Raw genomic sequence first — 17846 nt, forward strand, 5'->3', positions numbered from 1 at the left:
GTCTTCGTGGTTTCCCTGGAGAGAGAGGCCTTCCAGGCGCTCAGGTATGATATAAGCACTAGAACAATTGACATGATGTTTCTAAATACAAGAAAGAATGGATTAACTCTTGTATTTTATGGAACCTTCTACTGTGCTTAAAAATGAATGCAGTAGAACGGACATCAAGCATGTAACATTGTTAAATATCACTGGCTATGGAAGCAAAAAGGAATGTATTCAGTTTTTTGTGTTTGGATTTTTGCATTCTTCCTATTACATGTGTTGCAAAAATAACTCTTGATCTTTCTAGTGTAAGAGATAAGCTTTTTTTTTCCCCCGCCCCATTTTTTAGGGTCCAGCTGGTCTGAAAGGAGGGGAAGGCCCACAAGGCCCACCTGGCCCAGTTGTAAGTAAACATAATAATTTTATGGAAATATAAGCAGTATTACATAGTAACCTTTTTTCTTCTTTACATGCTGTGATGTTTTCATCAACGCAGTCTGTAAAACAGCAGACAGATGTGTGTCATTCAAAGTGATCAATAATTATTTTCTACTAATTATCCATACTAATAAACATTCAAGGAATGTGAAAGCTGCAAATATCTTAAGCCTTCTGCTATCAGTAGGTATGAGATTTATTTGCTCAATACTTGCCAGTTACACGAGTTATTGTTGAGATGAAAGAGGTTTTCCATAGTGGAAAATCTATGGAAAGTGGATAGTGGACTCATGCAGTCGTGGTGGATTGACCTTGGCTGGACACCAGGTGCCCACCGAAGCTGCTCTATTACTCCCCACCTCAACTGGACACGGGGAGAAAAAGTACAATGAAAGGCTCGTGGGTCGAGATAAGGACACAGAGATCACTCATCAATTACCGTCACAGGCAAAACAGGCTCGACTTGGGGAAATTAGTTTAATTTATTACCAATCAAATCAGAGTAGGATAACGAGAAATCAAAAAGAAGTCTTAAAACACCTTCCCCCCACCCTCCCTTCTTCCCAGGCTCAACTTCGCTCCTGAATTCTCTACCTCCTCCCCCCGAGCAGCACAGGGGGATGGGGAATGGGGTTTGCAGTCAGTTCATCACACGTTGTCTCTGCCGCTCCTTTCTCCTCACACTTTTCCCCTGCTCCACGAATTTCTCCAATGTGGGGTCCGGCCTCCCACGGGGTCACAGCCTCCTTCGGGCATCCACCTGCTCCGGCGTGGGGTCCTCCCCGGGCTGCAGGTGGATATCTGCTCTACCGCTAATCTGCATGGGCTGCAGTGGGACAGCCTGCCTCACCATGGTCTTCACCACGGGCTGCATGGGAACCTCTGCTCCAGCGCCTGGAGCACCTCCTCCCCCTCCTTCTTCACTGCCCTTGGTGTCTGCAGAGTTGTTTCTCTCACACATTCTCACTCCTCTCGTCTGACTGCTGTTGTGCAGCAATTTTTTCCCCCTTCTTACATATGTTGTCCCAGAGGCGCTACCACCGTCACTGATGGGCTCAGCTTTGGCCAGCGGCAGGTCTGTCTTAGAGCTGGCATTGGCTCTGTCAGACATGGGGGAAGCTTCTGGCATCGTCTCACAGAAGCCACCCCTGCAGCCCCCCTTGCTACCAAAACCTTGCCATGCAAACCCAACACAGCTGTGTTCCCTTTGTACGACTGCAGTTCACTCATACAGTTGACCTACATAATGTTTAAAACACTGCTGGTGTTCTGCATAGCCTAAGCTAGCTTTTAAATATGTGGCATCACTACTTTCACTCCCTTATTACTGCATCTAATATTTTGAACCATATACCAGCCTATATGTAAGTTTTGATTCATTTTAATTCATTGTGAAACGGATTCTTTTTGTTCAGATTGGGATAGCAGAATGTTCCGTCCATAAAGAATAAAACTGATAAATATTCTACTCATCTTCAGTCATATCCGTATAGTTGGGAAATGTCACATAGCCTATTTCTTTTCGCCACTATTTTACGATTTTTTATTTATTTGCTATCTTAAAAAAAGTTTGAAGACAGTCCTCTCAGAATCTGTTGAGATTTTTCACTCAGAGTTTGGAGACCTCAGCATGCTTAAAGAAGGAACCACATCTTAATCCTGTTTTGAAGTGCTTTGAAATTGGTACAGAAAATTATATAGCAGCAGGCTTACTATACCATTCTTTTTGCCACAGTATCTACATATTTTTCAATGAAAGTTTAGATTCTGTAGGAAACGGGAAAAATTGTAGAGCAAGCTTAAGAACTTTGAGAAAGTATGATGAGCATTGTACAAGACAATCTTATTTTGGAAAATAGTAACACGCAACTTGAAATCCCCCATTGAAATCCATGGGAAAATAGATCATGCCAGAATATAAGAATGGCTTATTAACAATACCATTTTAGGAATATGTAAAGAAATGATGCATTATACAATTACTTAAGAATTTTAGAAGATAAGATGACCAAAACCCATCCATTGCTTTGAAGACTTTATCTTTATTGTACTTCTTGTGTGGACCATGCCTATAGACAGGATCAGTGAAACTGTTACAAATTACGTTTGCTTGGCTAATAACAGCTATGTAAAATCATGTCAAGCAGTAATACTCCTTCTCAACATTTTAAGCTTAACTTAGGCATAAAAATGTATTTGCCAACTTTTTGTATTGCTGTAGTTGTTCTTCTTTATGATAGAGAGAAAAGCAGTGATATGTACTCATATATTATTCAAAAACAGTAAATTATTCTCCCTTGAGTAGTGTGACTAGGCTTTTTCTAGATGGCCCTGTGCTCAACAACTCTTTACATTTAGATTTTTGTTTCACATTTGGACTTTACTATTTATACCTCTGGTGCCTCTTTCACTTCAGTTTCTGGTAGTTACCCGCTGAAAGGTATTTGAAGTAGGATATGCTTGAAGTTAGTTATTCTCTGTTGTCATTTTTTATGCAAGGAAGTCCTACAGGGATGCACTGGTATTCAAAACATGGTACAGTTATTCCCAAATGTGAATTGTGTAGATTTTGACAGTCATCTTGTCAACTTATTTCTTTCATTCAGTGCAACTGAAGTAAAGAAATAATCAGCACAGCTATTCCAGTTAGACAAAAAAGTAACGGAGGAGCTGAAATTCTATGCATTTCAACAATAAAGCTCTCATGTCCCTGCAATTCATATTGAGATTAGAACGTATTAAACAGGGAGGAAAAGAAACCAACGTAGTATAAAGGTTCTTGCTTTTGGATTATTTCTACATTATTGGAAAAGATCTGCTGTAGCACATTTTTAAGCTTTACTTCTTGATTTCTTAATACTTGGTACTTGAATTCTTAAAATTAATTATTGAATTCTTAATGCCTTTAAGCTTCTATTCTTTAAATCAAGAACTTGCATTTGTGATTTAAAATTCTTCTTAACACCATGCAGTACGTGTACGTTCCCAAAAGGCAGTAAAACAAGGTAGCTGGGAATGGAGTGGAATGGAATGGAATGGAATGGAATGGAATGGAATGGAATGGAATGGAATGGAATGGAATGGAATGGAATGGAACGGAATGGAAGCTAGTAGGGAGAGTCAAAAGGGATACCATCCCACCCCATTGGAAGAACCTGAACTATTGGAAGAAAAGATGAATCAAAATCAAGAAAGCATAGACCAGAATAGTCTCTTCAATCTAAAGGTCATGTCTTCATTCTTTGTTAAAGGAGGCCCTAAGGCGGGACTAACCTCTCAAGCAGATAGTTAGTTCAGGTGCAATGAACCAGAACTCTCCTGAGCGTGCACAGACCAGACAGCACAAGCATACCTGACATTTAACACACCCCACTTTCCCAGACAGGATGCCCACACAGTAGCTGTGCCACTACTATCACAGTTTCTCATAAATATGCATCACATAAGGTTGTGAGGCAAAAGCACGTCTCTTGTTCAGTGATGGTTGTCCATATTCTGAAATACACGTTTGTATTTAAATTCAGATGATCCATGTTTTTCTAATTCTTGTAGGGTGTGTATACATGAGTGTTTTAGTTCAAAACACCAGAGCCTTTTTGAGGTGAATGTCTCAATCATCCCCATTTACCATCCTTTGGTTCAAATCATGGAGCTCTCTTGGAGCTCATGAACGGTATTCCTTTCATGTGAAACTAAATTGAAATAGAAATTCCAGGAGCGCTTGTAATAAACGCCAGCTAATGGGAGTTGAGTGCCAGACTAGAATTATCATGAAGTGTAGTCCAGAAATACACAGAGTATGGGTGTCAGGAGCACAGTACCAACTGCTTCTTCACTTTATAAATCCATTCCTGTTGGGGCCACACTTCCTGCTAAGGTGAACATAGTCATAGAAAGAATCAATTAGGAAGCTCAGAATTTTTTGCATATTGTTTTTCCGATCTTGGAGGAACAGATGTAGTGGGTGCAGGAATTGGGGGCTGAGTGGAAAGAGAGTTTGAAAGGTAAACTTTTTTTTTTTTTTAAATATACTTTGAGTTCACTGGAGTGCAAGCAGGCCGCTTGAGGCACAAACAGCACCGAGCTGACCTGAGAGTATTCCAGAAGTCCTCAGTGGGACTTTTTTTCTATTTCATCTTTAATTACTAACTTGTTATCTTGAGAGTGTTTTTCAGTGAAAAAAAGATGCATAGGTGCCCTTAATACTGGGTTTCTGTGCATCTGCAAGGACCACAATTAAACCACAATAGCTTGCTTTTTTTCACAGTAGCTCACAGCAGACCGTGAGCATCAAATAGTCCTAAAATATTTTCCCATCTATTTTTAGCCAACAGAGGGTACACACAGAAGTGTAATTATAATGGAGTCTTCATTTGCCATTTATTATAGGAAGAGAATTCATGCCACTGGATGATTTTCCTCCAACTCCCTGCCAATACCAATTGCTCCTAACTAGCATATATAGTCAATTATAAGCTTTATTTGGCTAGTGCGTACATCTGCAAGCATAGCAAACAAATGACTGCTCCAAATACTGTGCATGCCAATTACTGTGCTTAGAGGGATTTGGACAAAAGAGAGAGATGCATGAATGCACTCCAGAGCAAGGGTTTTTTTCTGGGGGGTTTTGTTGTGGGGGTTTGGTTTGGTTTTTTTTAACAGTTCTCTTTTATCTGCTATTTTTGCCTTCTGTTTGTTTTCTTCCCTTCTCACACTACTGTGCGGAATGCTGAATGCTGATGAGAGAAAGCTCTTCGGAATGTCAATCAGTCATTTTTCATTAGCTCATTTTGGAATAGGATGCCCAAATTGGACTCAGAATAAGCCAGCTGTAGGCTACCCAGTTATCAGTACTGAGCTATCTGGAGCTGTCTTCCTCTATCTGATAACATTTTTCAGTCATGGGGATCTTCACTTGTTGAACATTTTGTTAACCATCAGTAAAAAGTTTTGCTACTACTATGTAATGTATATGATAGCTATAATTACAGATCTCTTCACAGAAAGAGAGATAAAAACAAGGTTACTAATGAGTTTATAGTCTGTATAAGAGAAATACAAGACAAAGCATGACACTTCCATTCTGTGGAAGAGTTTTTAACCCCCACACACAAATTAATAAAAAGATTCCAGGATGTGAGTACCACTGCAAGACCACAGGTTAGCAAGTTTAGTAATATAAGGGGATTGTTTCATAGTGGGACAGAGTGACAAAAAAAGATAATAAACATAGAAAGAGAGAACAGACTTCAGAAGCTGCCTAAAATGCTTTTCTGAGCTTTAACTATAATGTAATGTGTTCTGCTTTGATCAGAGGCCATTCTCACAGAGAAATGAGAGGATCCTTGAAAACAGAAAGTGTACTTCCTGTTCATAACTCATGTGAAATTTAAGTATAACAAATAAAGATGATGCAAAGATAAACATGAAAAGTTGACTGAGTAAAAAGAGCTACTAGAAATTATGGCCACTGTTAGTGTCTGCTGTCTGATATAGGAAAGATCTATGAGTTATTTGGATTTTTTTTCCTCTCTGCTCTTGCATCCTGCTGATGAGATGACCTAAAATTGTTTAGCTCATGAGAGCTGACAAGATCAGAGACCATGGTAGTATGGCTGCAGGGTAGGGAATTATTCTTGTTGAATTCACTGAAGTCTTAGGAAGTAAAATAACAGAAATGGGACTGAAACTTAGGCATCCACCCAGACTTAAAAAAAAAAACAACCCAACACCTGGAAGGATAAGGTCATCTATGATCCCTGCACGAATACTTTTTTTGAACATTCATGCAAAATTAGATCTTACTGAGATAATTTGCAAAAATATTTGGAGCAACCATTCAGCATTCTTTTCTGCCACAGTTATCTGGAGGAATGATTATGGAATTAGTACCAGTTATGCTAATGGGGTCAGTCCAGGAAAAGTACGCCATGAATAAAAGCAAAAAATTGGGCCCTCATAGGTGAAAGCATCTTAAGATTCCAGTGTTCCAAGAGCCAGCAAATTTGATCTTGCTTAAACATGGAAAAAAACCTGGCTATTCAGAGCCTCAGGCTACAACACCTATTACTTATCTATTCCACGATGTATCACCCCACTTCTAGTATATCAGTTGGACAAGTGAAATTATCAATAACTTTAAAGTGTTACAAACTTTCTTGTAGATGTGAAGCTGAAAAGCTGGAGAAATATTACTATACAGCAAACAAACCTTTAACAGTGCTCTATTGATGCAAAAATTGTGAATTATTTAAAAGACAAAACAAAGATGCTGTAAAGGTGTGAAAATACAGAAATTTAGAGGGAGAGGACAGCTCTCTGCTTCTCAGTTTCCAGTGAGTCCACAAATTTCAAGGTTAACTGCGTTGCTCTTATTGAGATAGTTTTTCCCATTAGACTTGTAAGCACAAGACTAGCTCGTATGTAGAATATAATGGAACAGAATACTCCGTTGTCTTTGTTCCCATGCTGCCCTATCTACAGGACACAGGAATCCACACAGCATCCCGAATCCTCAGGAAGTATCAGGACTGGCAAAGCTGGATTTCCTCTCAGAGCCCTCAGCCAGTGATGGTGCAAAAAAGCACAAAGAAGCTCCACCATTCTCCAAGCTCTGCCTGTACCCAGGAGAGCATCATGCTTCTGTCTCCCTGCACATGCTGACTCTTGTGGAGAGACGGGAAGAAGCAGGTTAGATGGCAGTTAACCTCTGTGTCAAGACAGAGGAAGTTTTTCCCCTGTGCTATCATGAATCCATTTCACAAATACAGAAGAACACTTGGTCAGAATCTGCCTGTGTGATCAAGGAGATATTAGGAATTAGACTGTAAATGTCTTTTGCTCCCTGTCATTTCTTGCTGTGATGTGCCTCCAAACAGGTATCCATTTCTTTGCTTATGAGGTACAGAGAACTTTGGTTATAGATCACTGTTTGGAAATTAACCCAGCTTGCAAAAAGGATTTAAAAGCAGTACTCCACAGTGTGACTTTTGACTAAATGATTAACAAATATGGATAGACCAAAATGTAACATTTTCATTCTGAAATTCCATTTATTTGAGTAGAAGTTCTACTCTATACTGTTATCTGTTCCCTCGTATCCTTTTAGGAAGGTTTTTGAGTACCAGAACACCTTGTTTCCTTTCCTTTTTCCCCTTCAGCACTACTTAAAAGTGTACGCTATCTGTGTTCTCAGAAAGTGCATAAATAAGACAGGAAAAAATTAGTCCACCCTAGGTACCTCTTTGTTTTTAGAGCACTGCAGATTTTTACATACCTAGTCATTCTCTCCGTTTTGTCTAGATAGCTCAAACCAGTGGAAACCATAAAGGCACAGCTCAAAGTATGAAAGGTTGTGGAGCTTGCCTCGTGGCAGTGACATATTTAAAAGAAAGGTTGGCTTTTTATGGAACAGCCATAAGCCCGACACTGCTTCAAAAGAAAGAACTGACAGGGAAAGTAGAAACTAAATTTTCGCTTCTGGATGCTTTGGTAGTTTCAGATAGGAAAAAAACTTATTTAGACAATTAAAGGAATACAGTAATGACAATGATATGACTCATTTAAAAGTGAGGCTTATTGATATTAGAGTAAAAATTATTCCCCTCTGCTATTGTTCTCTGTAAAAATATATTCTAGCATACACAATTCCAGTGGTTTTTACACGTACAGCACCTGTCTTTTCCCCTTTAATTTGCAATATTAGATTTTTAACTTTTTCTGTGCTTATCTAAAGATACCTGTACATCCAAGCCTCCTCTGTATGACACATCAGATTAGTCATTATACTTCAGTAGATTTTTACACAGGTGAATTGAAATGCAGAAACATACTGATCAACACAGCAATGTAGAGCACAAAACTTGACCAAAAATTTAGGTTGTGGTGTGGGTTAGTTCTGTATTTTAATATGGTGAGTATTCTTTCATCAAAATGATATGTTAATATATTTTGGAAACACAGAGGGAAAAAAGTTCTTGAAAACAGGCTGAAGCACACTCCTGTTATGATGAACAAATACAGGAAGGGGTATCTATGAAAAAAAAAAAAAGTTCAAATTAGTATTGAATATGAGCTATTGAGTGTGAACCTCAGGTTAGTTCTTTCAGCCTTTTTCTTCACTTGTACACATGCTGAATGTGTACCCTTCTACCAGCTGGAATCTCACTGAATAACAGGTATCTTCTCTGTTGACCTCGGTCATGAAAACCACTAACAGTTACCAGGGCTGTATCAGAATTCTCTTATAATATTTTATTTCTTTCCAGGGTTCACCAGGGGAACGTGGAGCAGCAGGCACTGCTGGCCCAATTGGTCTACCAGGGCGTCCTGGACCTCAGGGTCCTCCAGGCCCCGCAGGCGAGAAGGGTGCTCCCGTAAGTAATCACAGAGTCACATAAAATTATCACAGCACAGACTTTTCAGTCCAGAATGTTACTATTTCCCACGCTAGTATTTGCCTGTTAAACATATCCTCGGAATACCTGACCTACTCCTTTTATATTTACAATTAAGTAAATAGTAAAACATTTATTGTCATACCGTCTAACACCCAAGAAGGGTTAAACCCGTTATTATCACAGCAGGGAGTGAATATAATAAAAAAGTTAGTCAAATCAGTCTTTCATTAAAACTTTGTACCCAGCCACAGTGCATTAGAGTACAAGTGTGTTTGTCATTGGCTTCCATTATTATTTAGCATAATTTTCTGATACATTCTCTTCTCTTTATAGTTTCCCTCCTGCTGGTTTGGGTTTTTTTAATTTTGTATTGGCAATGTGACTCCCTGTACTGAAATTTTCATTAGTCTCCTGTGATGACGTGGATCACTTCCTTTTCTTCAAAACCAGGGTGAAAAAGGTCCTCAAGGTCCAGCTGGACGTGATGGAGTGCAGGGTCCTGTAGGACTTCCTGGTCCTGCTGGTCCTAGTGGTTCTCCCGGAGAAGATGGTGACAAGGTGAATCATTATAATTGGTATTAGTGCATCTGTGAGAAGGTCTGTCGGTACAGTTCTCTGGTTGTAGCTTTTCTCACAGTAAATATGGCGACGAAGCAACTCTTAGCCCTGCCTCCCCCAAACTGCCTCCACCCACTGCAAAAAACCTAAACGACCCTTCTATAATCAGATGTCTGAGGGACAGACGCCATGGGACACTGGGACTTGTGTTCAAGAACTAGTAGACTATCATTTCTCCTGGCAAAGAAACAAGGATGAAAGTGAGGCAAAATAAATCAAGGCAGATGATGTCAAAATTGATTTTTGCCTATTTTAGAAACTTGGTTTGCTGAATGAGTAAGATAAAATGTTCTCAGTAATGTATAGTGATTTGGAACCAGTGTTGATAGGTTGAGCGTGTCAAAATAATATGTTCGCAGTAGAGATGTTCTGTTGACTTCTAGCAGAATTTAAGACACGGCACCTTTCAGGATCGTCTTGCATGTTTGCTTGATCCAGCACTGTTCTGTTAGTTAGCACAGGGTAAAGGTAAAGACTTTGAGGTTCATTTTTATGATGCATGAGTGTTATTTATCCCACAGAGAGTCTTTTCTGTGATTTAATTTAATTGTCTTTTATTATTGTATAAAGAAAACATTTTTTTTCTGACATGGTTTCCTGGTGATTTGAATAATTTTGAAGTTTTGAAATATTGTACGTTACAGTGAGAAGCAGTTGTTCAGTCACATACAGTTAGATGAGTCTGTAAATCAGGGTGCTTTCATTATAAGTTCATATTGAAGGTGACATGAGGAACACAATTTCCTTTATTTAGAGCTCAGTTGCACTATACTTCAAAGCCAGGTCTTGCAGTATAGCAATCAATATCTGGATTAATATGACATACTATTGATCGATGCAGAATTGCCCCCTTTAGGCCTTCACACTTGAAGCAGCAGCATAAAAACAGAATAATCATATCAAAAGGAACGTTTAAAGATACTGTGATACTGACATCAGCTAAGTGAAGGAGACCATTTTAAACAAGAAGTTTAACTTTTAACTTTCAATTACAGGGTGAAATTGGTGAACCGGGTCAGAAAGGTAGTAAAGGTGACAAGGGAGAAAACGTGAGTAGCAAAATCCTTTGTCCATTACATTCTTCATAAATAAGAAGTGTTCATGTATGAAGTCTGCAGGTAGCCTTGCTACATCAATGAACAGCAACAAAGACGCACTTCAAAAATGTTTCTTCAAAATACTGTCGAGTTTTAACGCAACACTAGAGGTTTGTACTTACAGAGCCATGCATATATTTAGTATTTCTCATATTTCTTGAGCTTACAGAATCATTAAAAAATAGATAGGTAAACTACATTCCTAAGCAGCCTTCCCATAACATTTTAATTCATCCATTCTACATTTGAACTGGGAGAGACCAAGACTATACATACACTCTCTTACTGTGTTTAAGTTAACTTCACTGACTGGATTGTGTGAACATGCCCAGCTTTAGCTTCTTAGCCGTAATGATGAAGAATATGAAGACTCAGTAGAGAAATCTACTAATATAGTTTTAAAATTTTTAAAGAATATCTAGTTCTTGGAGGGAACACTTAACTGATTGCAACATTTCAGAACAGCAAAGACCTCAGATGAAATGGCTTATATGAGTTTTCAAATATTAGCACTAGGCCTATTAGTGAACTTAGGACTAATCGGGCTTCTACTGATTTAATTTGAAATATTTCTGTCTTCAGAATTATTTCTAAAGTTCAAGCACTTCCTCTTTTGATTGAGGCCAGAAATATAAAAATAAGCTTTTTCCACTGTAAAAGTTGAAGCTAGAAAGAAAAAACTAGCATTTTTTTTTCTGTTTGATTTTGGTTTCTTTCCCAAAAATTCAGAAAAGGTTTGTTTCACTTCTGTTCAATTTCAAGATAAACTGGCATTTTATTTGAATGATTTTCCTTAAGAAAGATGGGGAAGTAATTGCAGAAAGATTTTTTTTATTATTACTATATTTCATCAATATTCACAGTTAGCGAAGTTCAGAACTCAACGTAGGGGTATTCATAACTAAGCATATTTACTTTCTCGATAACACTGTGTGCTTATTATGATTAACAACTTACAGAGCATCATAAAAGTAGATTGCTTCTAAAAATTGCACCAAATTTATGGCTTACACATAATCAGATGAAGTTTTATAGGAGGATACATACAAATTCAAGCAAATCACAGGTTTATGATAATTTCATAGAAAAAATGTGGAGACAAAAAGTGCAAAAAAAGGACGAGGGGTTTTTTTGTTTTTAAGGATAAGCATGTTCTTTTCAATTATTTTGTGAGAAAGATTTCTGCAGTTTCCAGTGCAGAAATGTATTTTTCACAATCCTATTTTAATAGATCAAATCACAAGTGCTATAATAAACTATTTGTAATGCCCTGTTAACACAAGGAATGTAACATTATACATATGGATGAGAGAGCACTTCTAGTATAAACCCCAGTTTTCCAAGAAACATACCTGCAACCAAGTTGTAAACAAATTCTGCTTCAGGCTAAAATTACTCTTGCATAATCTGAGCCGAATGCTTTGGTTAATTTGGTAAAATTAATTTATCAAATTAAAACATTTTTAAAAGTCAGTTTTAAAACTATGGACTTGTTCCCTGTTAACTGAAAATCAATCTTAATCTATTGGCTGTAGTAGTCGTAAACCAGCTGTGGGATACAGAGAGATACATGCAGCTCCTCTTTGCCCACCTGAAGAGGTTCATTACAGCACAGGCCCTGTGCACACAGAAAAACCTGGCGTTTAAAGGAAGGGGCAGAGGAAGCATATGAAGCAGGTCACGGTCCAGTTCTGCTTCGGGCTTTGCATGGGATAGCCTTCTGTTTTCCCCTTTGAGACACCTCTTCATTAGAAATGCTTCTGCGTCAGAGAAATTCAGAAAAAACACATGCTGCACTTCTCTACTTCAGACCATTTTAGCATAGCTAGTTACGCTGAGCATTAGACTGTGACCACAGTTCCCATAGTGAGTACTAATGTATTTGGGCATGTTCCAGCAGACCTGCTTTACAAATAAAGCGTCTGCAGCACGGTCGTTTGAGAATGTATCCCGTACTCTCAGTCTCAAGGTCTAAGGCATTTGGGAATGTAATATGTTTTCCTTGAAGTACAGGATTCAGTGTTCAGGCCTGCTTAGCTGAAGTGAATGTTACCCCGTTTGAAGTCATGTGTATTGAATCCTATTTGCGCTCAGTTGCAGTCATTCAACTCATTCAACCCTGACAATTTCAGAATGTGTTTATTTCAAATCTGCTTTCCTTTCAACATGCTGACAGATGTATATTGGGGCAGGGAGGAAAGGCCTTGTTGGTCACCTCTGAAAGATTCTGAAGAGGAAGTAAGTACCTAGTTCTGAAATCACAGGACATGAAGAACAGGTATTGACAGTACCTAGACACCCACAAAAGCCTTGGTGGGCATTTAGAGCCTAATCACAGCGAGGACCCTGAGCAAAGAAGAACTGATCCCTCTTTCCTGTTTAAGAAGAGCTGGAAACATCTTCGATTCCCGGTTGAAACTAACAAGGATTTATGTTTGGGGGTTTAACCATACTGTGCCTAACAAAAAGTACTATGTTGCCGTATCCTAGCTAGGGACAGCACAATTTTATTGCTGACGTACATCCTCTCTTGAGCTTCAAAACCTCCACTGCTACCACAGGTGCCTTTATTAACTGAAGATTCTCGCCTGATGATTCTGATCAGTCTCTCTCCATTTGCCCTCCAGAGCAATGGAAAAAAGAGTCTGGCCATGTGTCCAAATAACTTCCCATTAATCAATTGCAAAGTACCTTCCAACAATACTTTATATCAAAATGAGTATTCAAATGAGACTAAAACCGTTCTGGGCCCTATAAAATGAAGGAGCAGGTAGAAGCATCCTGCAGAGTGCAGAAGCAAGCCATTCCAATATGATTTTTTTTTAAATTCATGCATGCTAATTCCCTTTCTCATGGTAACCCCCCAGTCAACAGGAGCATTCCTAGGAGTCCTTTGATTTAGATATGTCGCCATAGAGGCTAAAAAGCTTTGCTTCACCTATTGCCATCAGGTATGTGATGAAAAGAAAATTATAAAAGAGAAGCAATATATAGCTTGACACTTCAAACTCCCTAGAAAATAAGATACTCTAAAATATATACAGAACCCAAAGAAAGAAATATACTACAAGACTTAAGTATTCCCTTTTCCTAATCTCCCTATAAAGGGCAGAATAATCTAATTTTAGCCCTAGCGAGGTCTTTAAATCCAAGCATTATTCTGCACTAAATTAGAATTCCCAGCCTAGAAACTGCAGACAACTTCTTTGTCATCTGAAATAGCAGACTAGAATTGATGCCCCGTCCCTGGAAACATTCCAGGTCAGGTTGGACGGGGCTCTGAGCAACCTGCTCTAGTTGAAGATGTCCCTGCCCACGGCAGGGGGGTTGGACTAGATGGCCTTTAGAGGTCCCTTCCAACCCAAACTGTTCTATGAATTCAGCCGTTGCCAGGTGTAAGGTTTTATGCTTTCTTAGCTTCACTCTTTATCAGTCTAAATTCTCTAGCTGGTGCAAAAACCAGATTCAACCTAGCACATAATTTTAACCCCATCATAAAGTAGTATCTTGCATTCGCATACTCTCAGGGTTAGATATCTTCATTACATCACATCTGCATAACTGAATTCTAAATTATGCACAATATAACTTAAAAAGTTATTATTCTGTAAGGAGACTGAAAAGATTAAGAAGTTCCTCTCAGAGACATATTTTTTGCCATTCTGTTGAAAAGAAACTTAATATCAAAGAGAATGTGACTCCCCAGTGCTCAGCAAAACTTAGACTTTTTCATGTCTCCTGGAGGTCAAAATAAGCTTTGCGCTGTTGCAAAACCCATTTGCAATTTCATAAAAACTAATCCAAATAATAAGCATTCCATTTAAAGATAGGTTGTTAGATGATGCTTTAAAGGTTGGCTTTTTCTGCACAAATCTCATTGGAAGGTCTGATACTTTTAATTGTGGAAAAAATATTTTTCATTTTGATTCAAGTTTGTATGGGAATCCATTTTAAATAATCTGAAACATTATAAATGTGCTTTCAATAAATGCTAGTATTAAGTCTATTATAGATGTGCAAATCTGAGTCTTTGAGACATAAACAAACAATGATTGTTTGTACTGAATGGAAAAGACTTGTGAATAATGCTACATTCTCTATGGAGAAATGGAGAAATGCTTAATAGACCTTGATCGTGCAAATAGGGTTGTCTCTATATTTGCTTTTTAATCTCATTCCAGACGCCATAATCACTAACTTTTCCTTTTGGATGTTTGTTTGTTGCAGGGTCCCCCGGGTCCACCAGGTCTCCAGGGTCCTGTTGGTGCCCCTGGTATAGCTGTAAGTAGCTTATTCAGAGCAAACCTCAATCTTGCCATAACTCATCTGATACTTAGAAGTTCTTTGAACTGCATGCTCCTTACTCAGGAATGTATTTCAAATCACTACTAACAGTTCTATCATTGTCCTCTTATATGCAGTTGTTTATTGTAAACCAGCCTGCATAGGTGTTATTTTATTTCAGATTTACAGCAGCGCAATAATTTGGAAGGAATTATTAAAAATTGAATAGTGTAAATAGTGAATGGGGCCCATCCTTTCAGTGAACTTGTTTGATGGTTTGTATGACAGTCAGTGGTAAAATCAGCTCAGTACCAGATGCATTTAAAAGAGAGTATCTCTCTTCGAAATCCATCTGATACCAGGTGGATCGATTTTTATTTTTATTTAGAAGGCTTTGAATCTTCTACCATGAAGCTTGGTAGGACTATATGCTACTCATACTTACTAATGAATGTAGGTATTCAACAGCTAGAATGTTTATGCAGATGTGAAAGAGAAGAGGTATTCAGTGAAAATTTTTGAGAGATATGCAGTATTATTTGACCTACGTTAAATTAGGGCATATGCTGGTATTCTATTTGTATAACAGATTTCATTCAATCAAGGTGGTGTACATGCATTTGCAAAGACATCAGGAGTGATTCTGAGCCCTCTTGTAGTTGTTTTCCAGTGATTTCAGTGGAGCTTTTTCTGTTGTTACCAGACCTGTGATATTTTTGCTTTTCACTGTTTCCATGAGACTAAAACCATGTAGATCTCGTTCTGGGCCCTATAAAATGAAGGAGCAGGTAGAAGCATCCTGCAGAGTGCAGAAGCAAGCCATTCCAATATGATTTTTTTTTAAATTCATGCATGCTAATTCCCTTTCTCATGGTAACCCCCCAGTCAACAGGAGCATTCCTAGGAGTCCTTTGATTTAGATATGTCGCCATAGAGGCTAAAAAGCTTTGCTTCACCTATTGCCATCAGGTATGTGATGAAAAGAAAATTATAAAAGAGAAGCAATATATAGCTTGACACTTCAAACTCCCTAGAAAATAAGATACTCTAAAATATATACAGAACCCAAAGAAAGAAATATACTACAAGACTTAAGTATTCCCTTTTCCTAATCTCCCTATAAAGGGCAGAATAATCTAATTTTAGCCCTAGCGAGGTCTTTAAATCCAAGCATTATTCTGCACTAAATTAGAATTCCCAGCCTAGAAACTGCAGACAACTTCTTTGTCATCTGAAATAGCAGACTAGAATTGATGCCCCGTCCCTGGAAACATTCCAGGTCAGGTTGGACGGGGCTCTGAGCAACCTGCTCTAGTTGAAGATGTCCCTGCCCACGGCAGGGGGGTTGGACTAGATGGCCTTTAGAGGTCCCTTCCAACCCAAACTGTTCTATGAATTCAGCCGTTGCCAGGTGTAAGGTTTTATGCTTTCTTAGCTTCACTCTTTATCAGTCTAAATTCTCTAGCTGGTGCAAAAACCAGATTCAACCTAGCACATAATTTTAACCCCATCATAAAGTAGTATCTTGCATTCGCATACTCTCAGGGTTAGATATCTTCATTACATCACATCTGCATAACTGAATTCTAAATTATGCACAATATAACTTAAAAAGTTATTATTCTGTAAGGAGACTGAAAAGATTAAGAAGTTCCTCTCAGAGACATATTTTTTGCCATTCTGTTGAAAAGAAACTTAATATCAAAGAGAATGTGACTCCCCAGTGCTCAGCAAAACTTAGACTTTTTCATGTCTCCTGGAGGTCAAAATAAGCTTTGCGCTGTTGCAAAACCCATTTGCAATTTCATAAAAACTAATCCAAATAATAAGCATTCCATTTAAAGATAGGTTGTTAGATGATGCTTTAAAGGTTGGCTTTTTCTGCACAAATCTCATTGGAAGGTCTGATACTTTTAATTGTGGAAAAAATATTTTTCATTTTGATTCAAGTTTGCATGGGAATCTATTTTAAATAATCTGAAACATTATAAATGTGCTTTCAATAAATGCTAGTATTAAGTCTATTATAGATGTGCAAATCTGAGTCTTTGAGACATAAACAAACAATGATTGTTTGTACTGAATGGAAAAGACTTGTGAATAATGCTAATGGGAATCTAAAATAAACAGAAACATTATAAATGTGCTTTCAATAAATGCTAGTATTAAGTAAGTCTATTATAGATGTGCAAATCTGAGTCTTTGAGACATAAACAAACAATGATTGTTTGTACTGAATGGAAAAGACTTGTGAATAATGCTACATTCTCTATGGAGAAATGGAGAAATGCTTAATAGACCTTGATCGTGCAAATAGGGTTGTCTCTATATTTGCTTTTTAATCTCATTCCAGACGCCATAATCACTAACTTTTCCTTTTGGATGTTTGTTTGTTGCAGGGTCCCCCGGGTCCACCAGGTCTCCAGGGTCCTGTTGGTGCCCCTGGTATAGCTGTAAGTAGCTTATTCAGAGCAAACCTCAATCTTGCCATAACTCATCTGATACTTAGAAGTTCTTTGAACTGCATGCTCCTTACTCAGGAATGTATTTCAAATCACTACTAACAGTTCTATCATTGTCCTCTTATATGCAGTTGTTTATTGTAAACCAGCCTGCATAGGTGTTATTTTATTTCAGATTTACAGCAGCGCAATAATTTGGAAGGAATTATTAAAAATTGAATAGTGTAAATAGTGAATGGGGCCCATCCTTTCAGTGAACTTGTTTGATGGTTTGTATGACAGTCAGTGGTAAAATCAGCTCAGTACCAGATGCATTTAAAAGAGAGTATCTCTCTTCGAAATCCATCTGATACCAGGTGGATCGATTTTTATTTTTATTTAGAAGGCTTTGAATCTTCTACCATGAAGCTTGGTAGGACTATATGCTACTCATACTTACTAATGAATGTAGGTATTCAACAGCTAGAATGTTTATGCAGATGTGAAAGAGAAGAGGTATTCAGTGAAAATTTTTGAGAGATATGCAGTATTATTTGACCTACGTTAAATTAGGGCATATGCTG

At 38.1% G+C, this 17846-nt stretch overlaps 1 protein-coding gene across 1 annotated transcript in view; it reads left to right on the forward strand.

Moving 5' to 3' along the window:
* COL11A1 (collagen, type XI, alpha 1) overlaps positions 1-17846 on the forward strand; it is a 164925-nt gene that overhangs the window by 106702 nt on the left and 40377 nt on the right. Inside the window, 6 exon segments of the mRNA XM_009333735.1 lie at positions 1-44; positions 335-388; positions 8691-8798; positions 9273-9380; positions 10436-10489; positions 14765-14818. Coding sequence (XP_009332010.1) covers positions 1-44; positions 335-388; positions 8691-8798; positions 9273-9380; positions 10436-10489; positions 14765-14818 — 422 coding nt within the window.

The sequence above is a fragment of the Pygoscelis adeliae genome, unplaced genomic scaffold (genome assembly GCF_000699105.1).
Source record: "Pygoscelis adeliae isolate BGI_AS28 unplaced genomic scaffold, ASM69910v1 Scaffold10, whole genome shotgun sequence".
In the NCBI taxonomy this organism is placed as follows: domain Eukaryota; kingdom Metazoa; phylum Chordata; class Aves; order Sphenisciformes; family Spheniscidae; genus Pygoscelis; species Pygoscelis adeliae.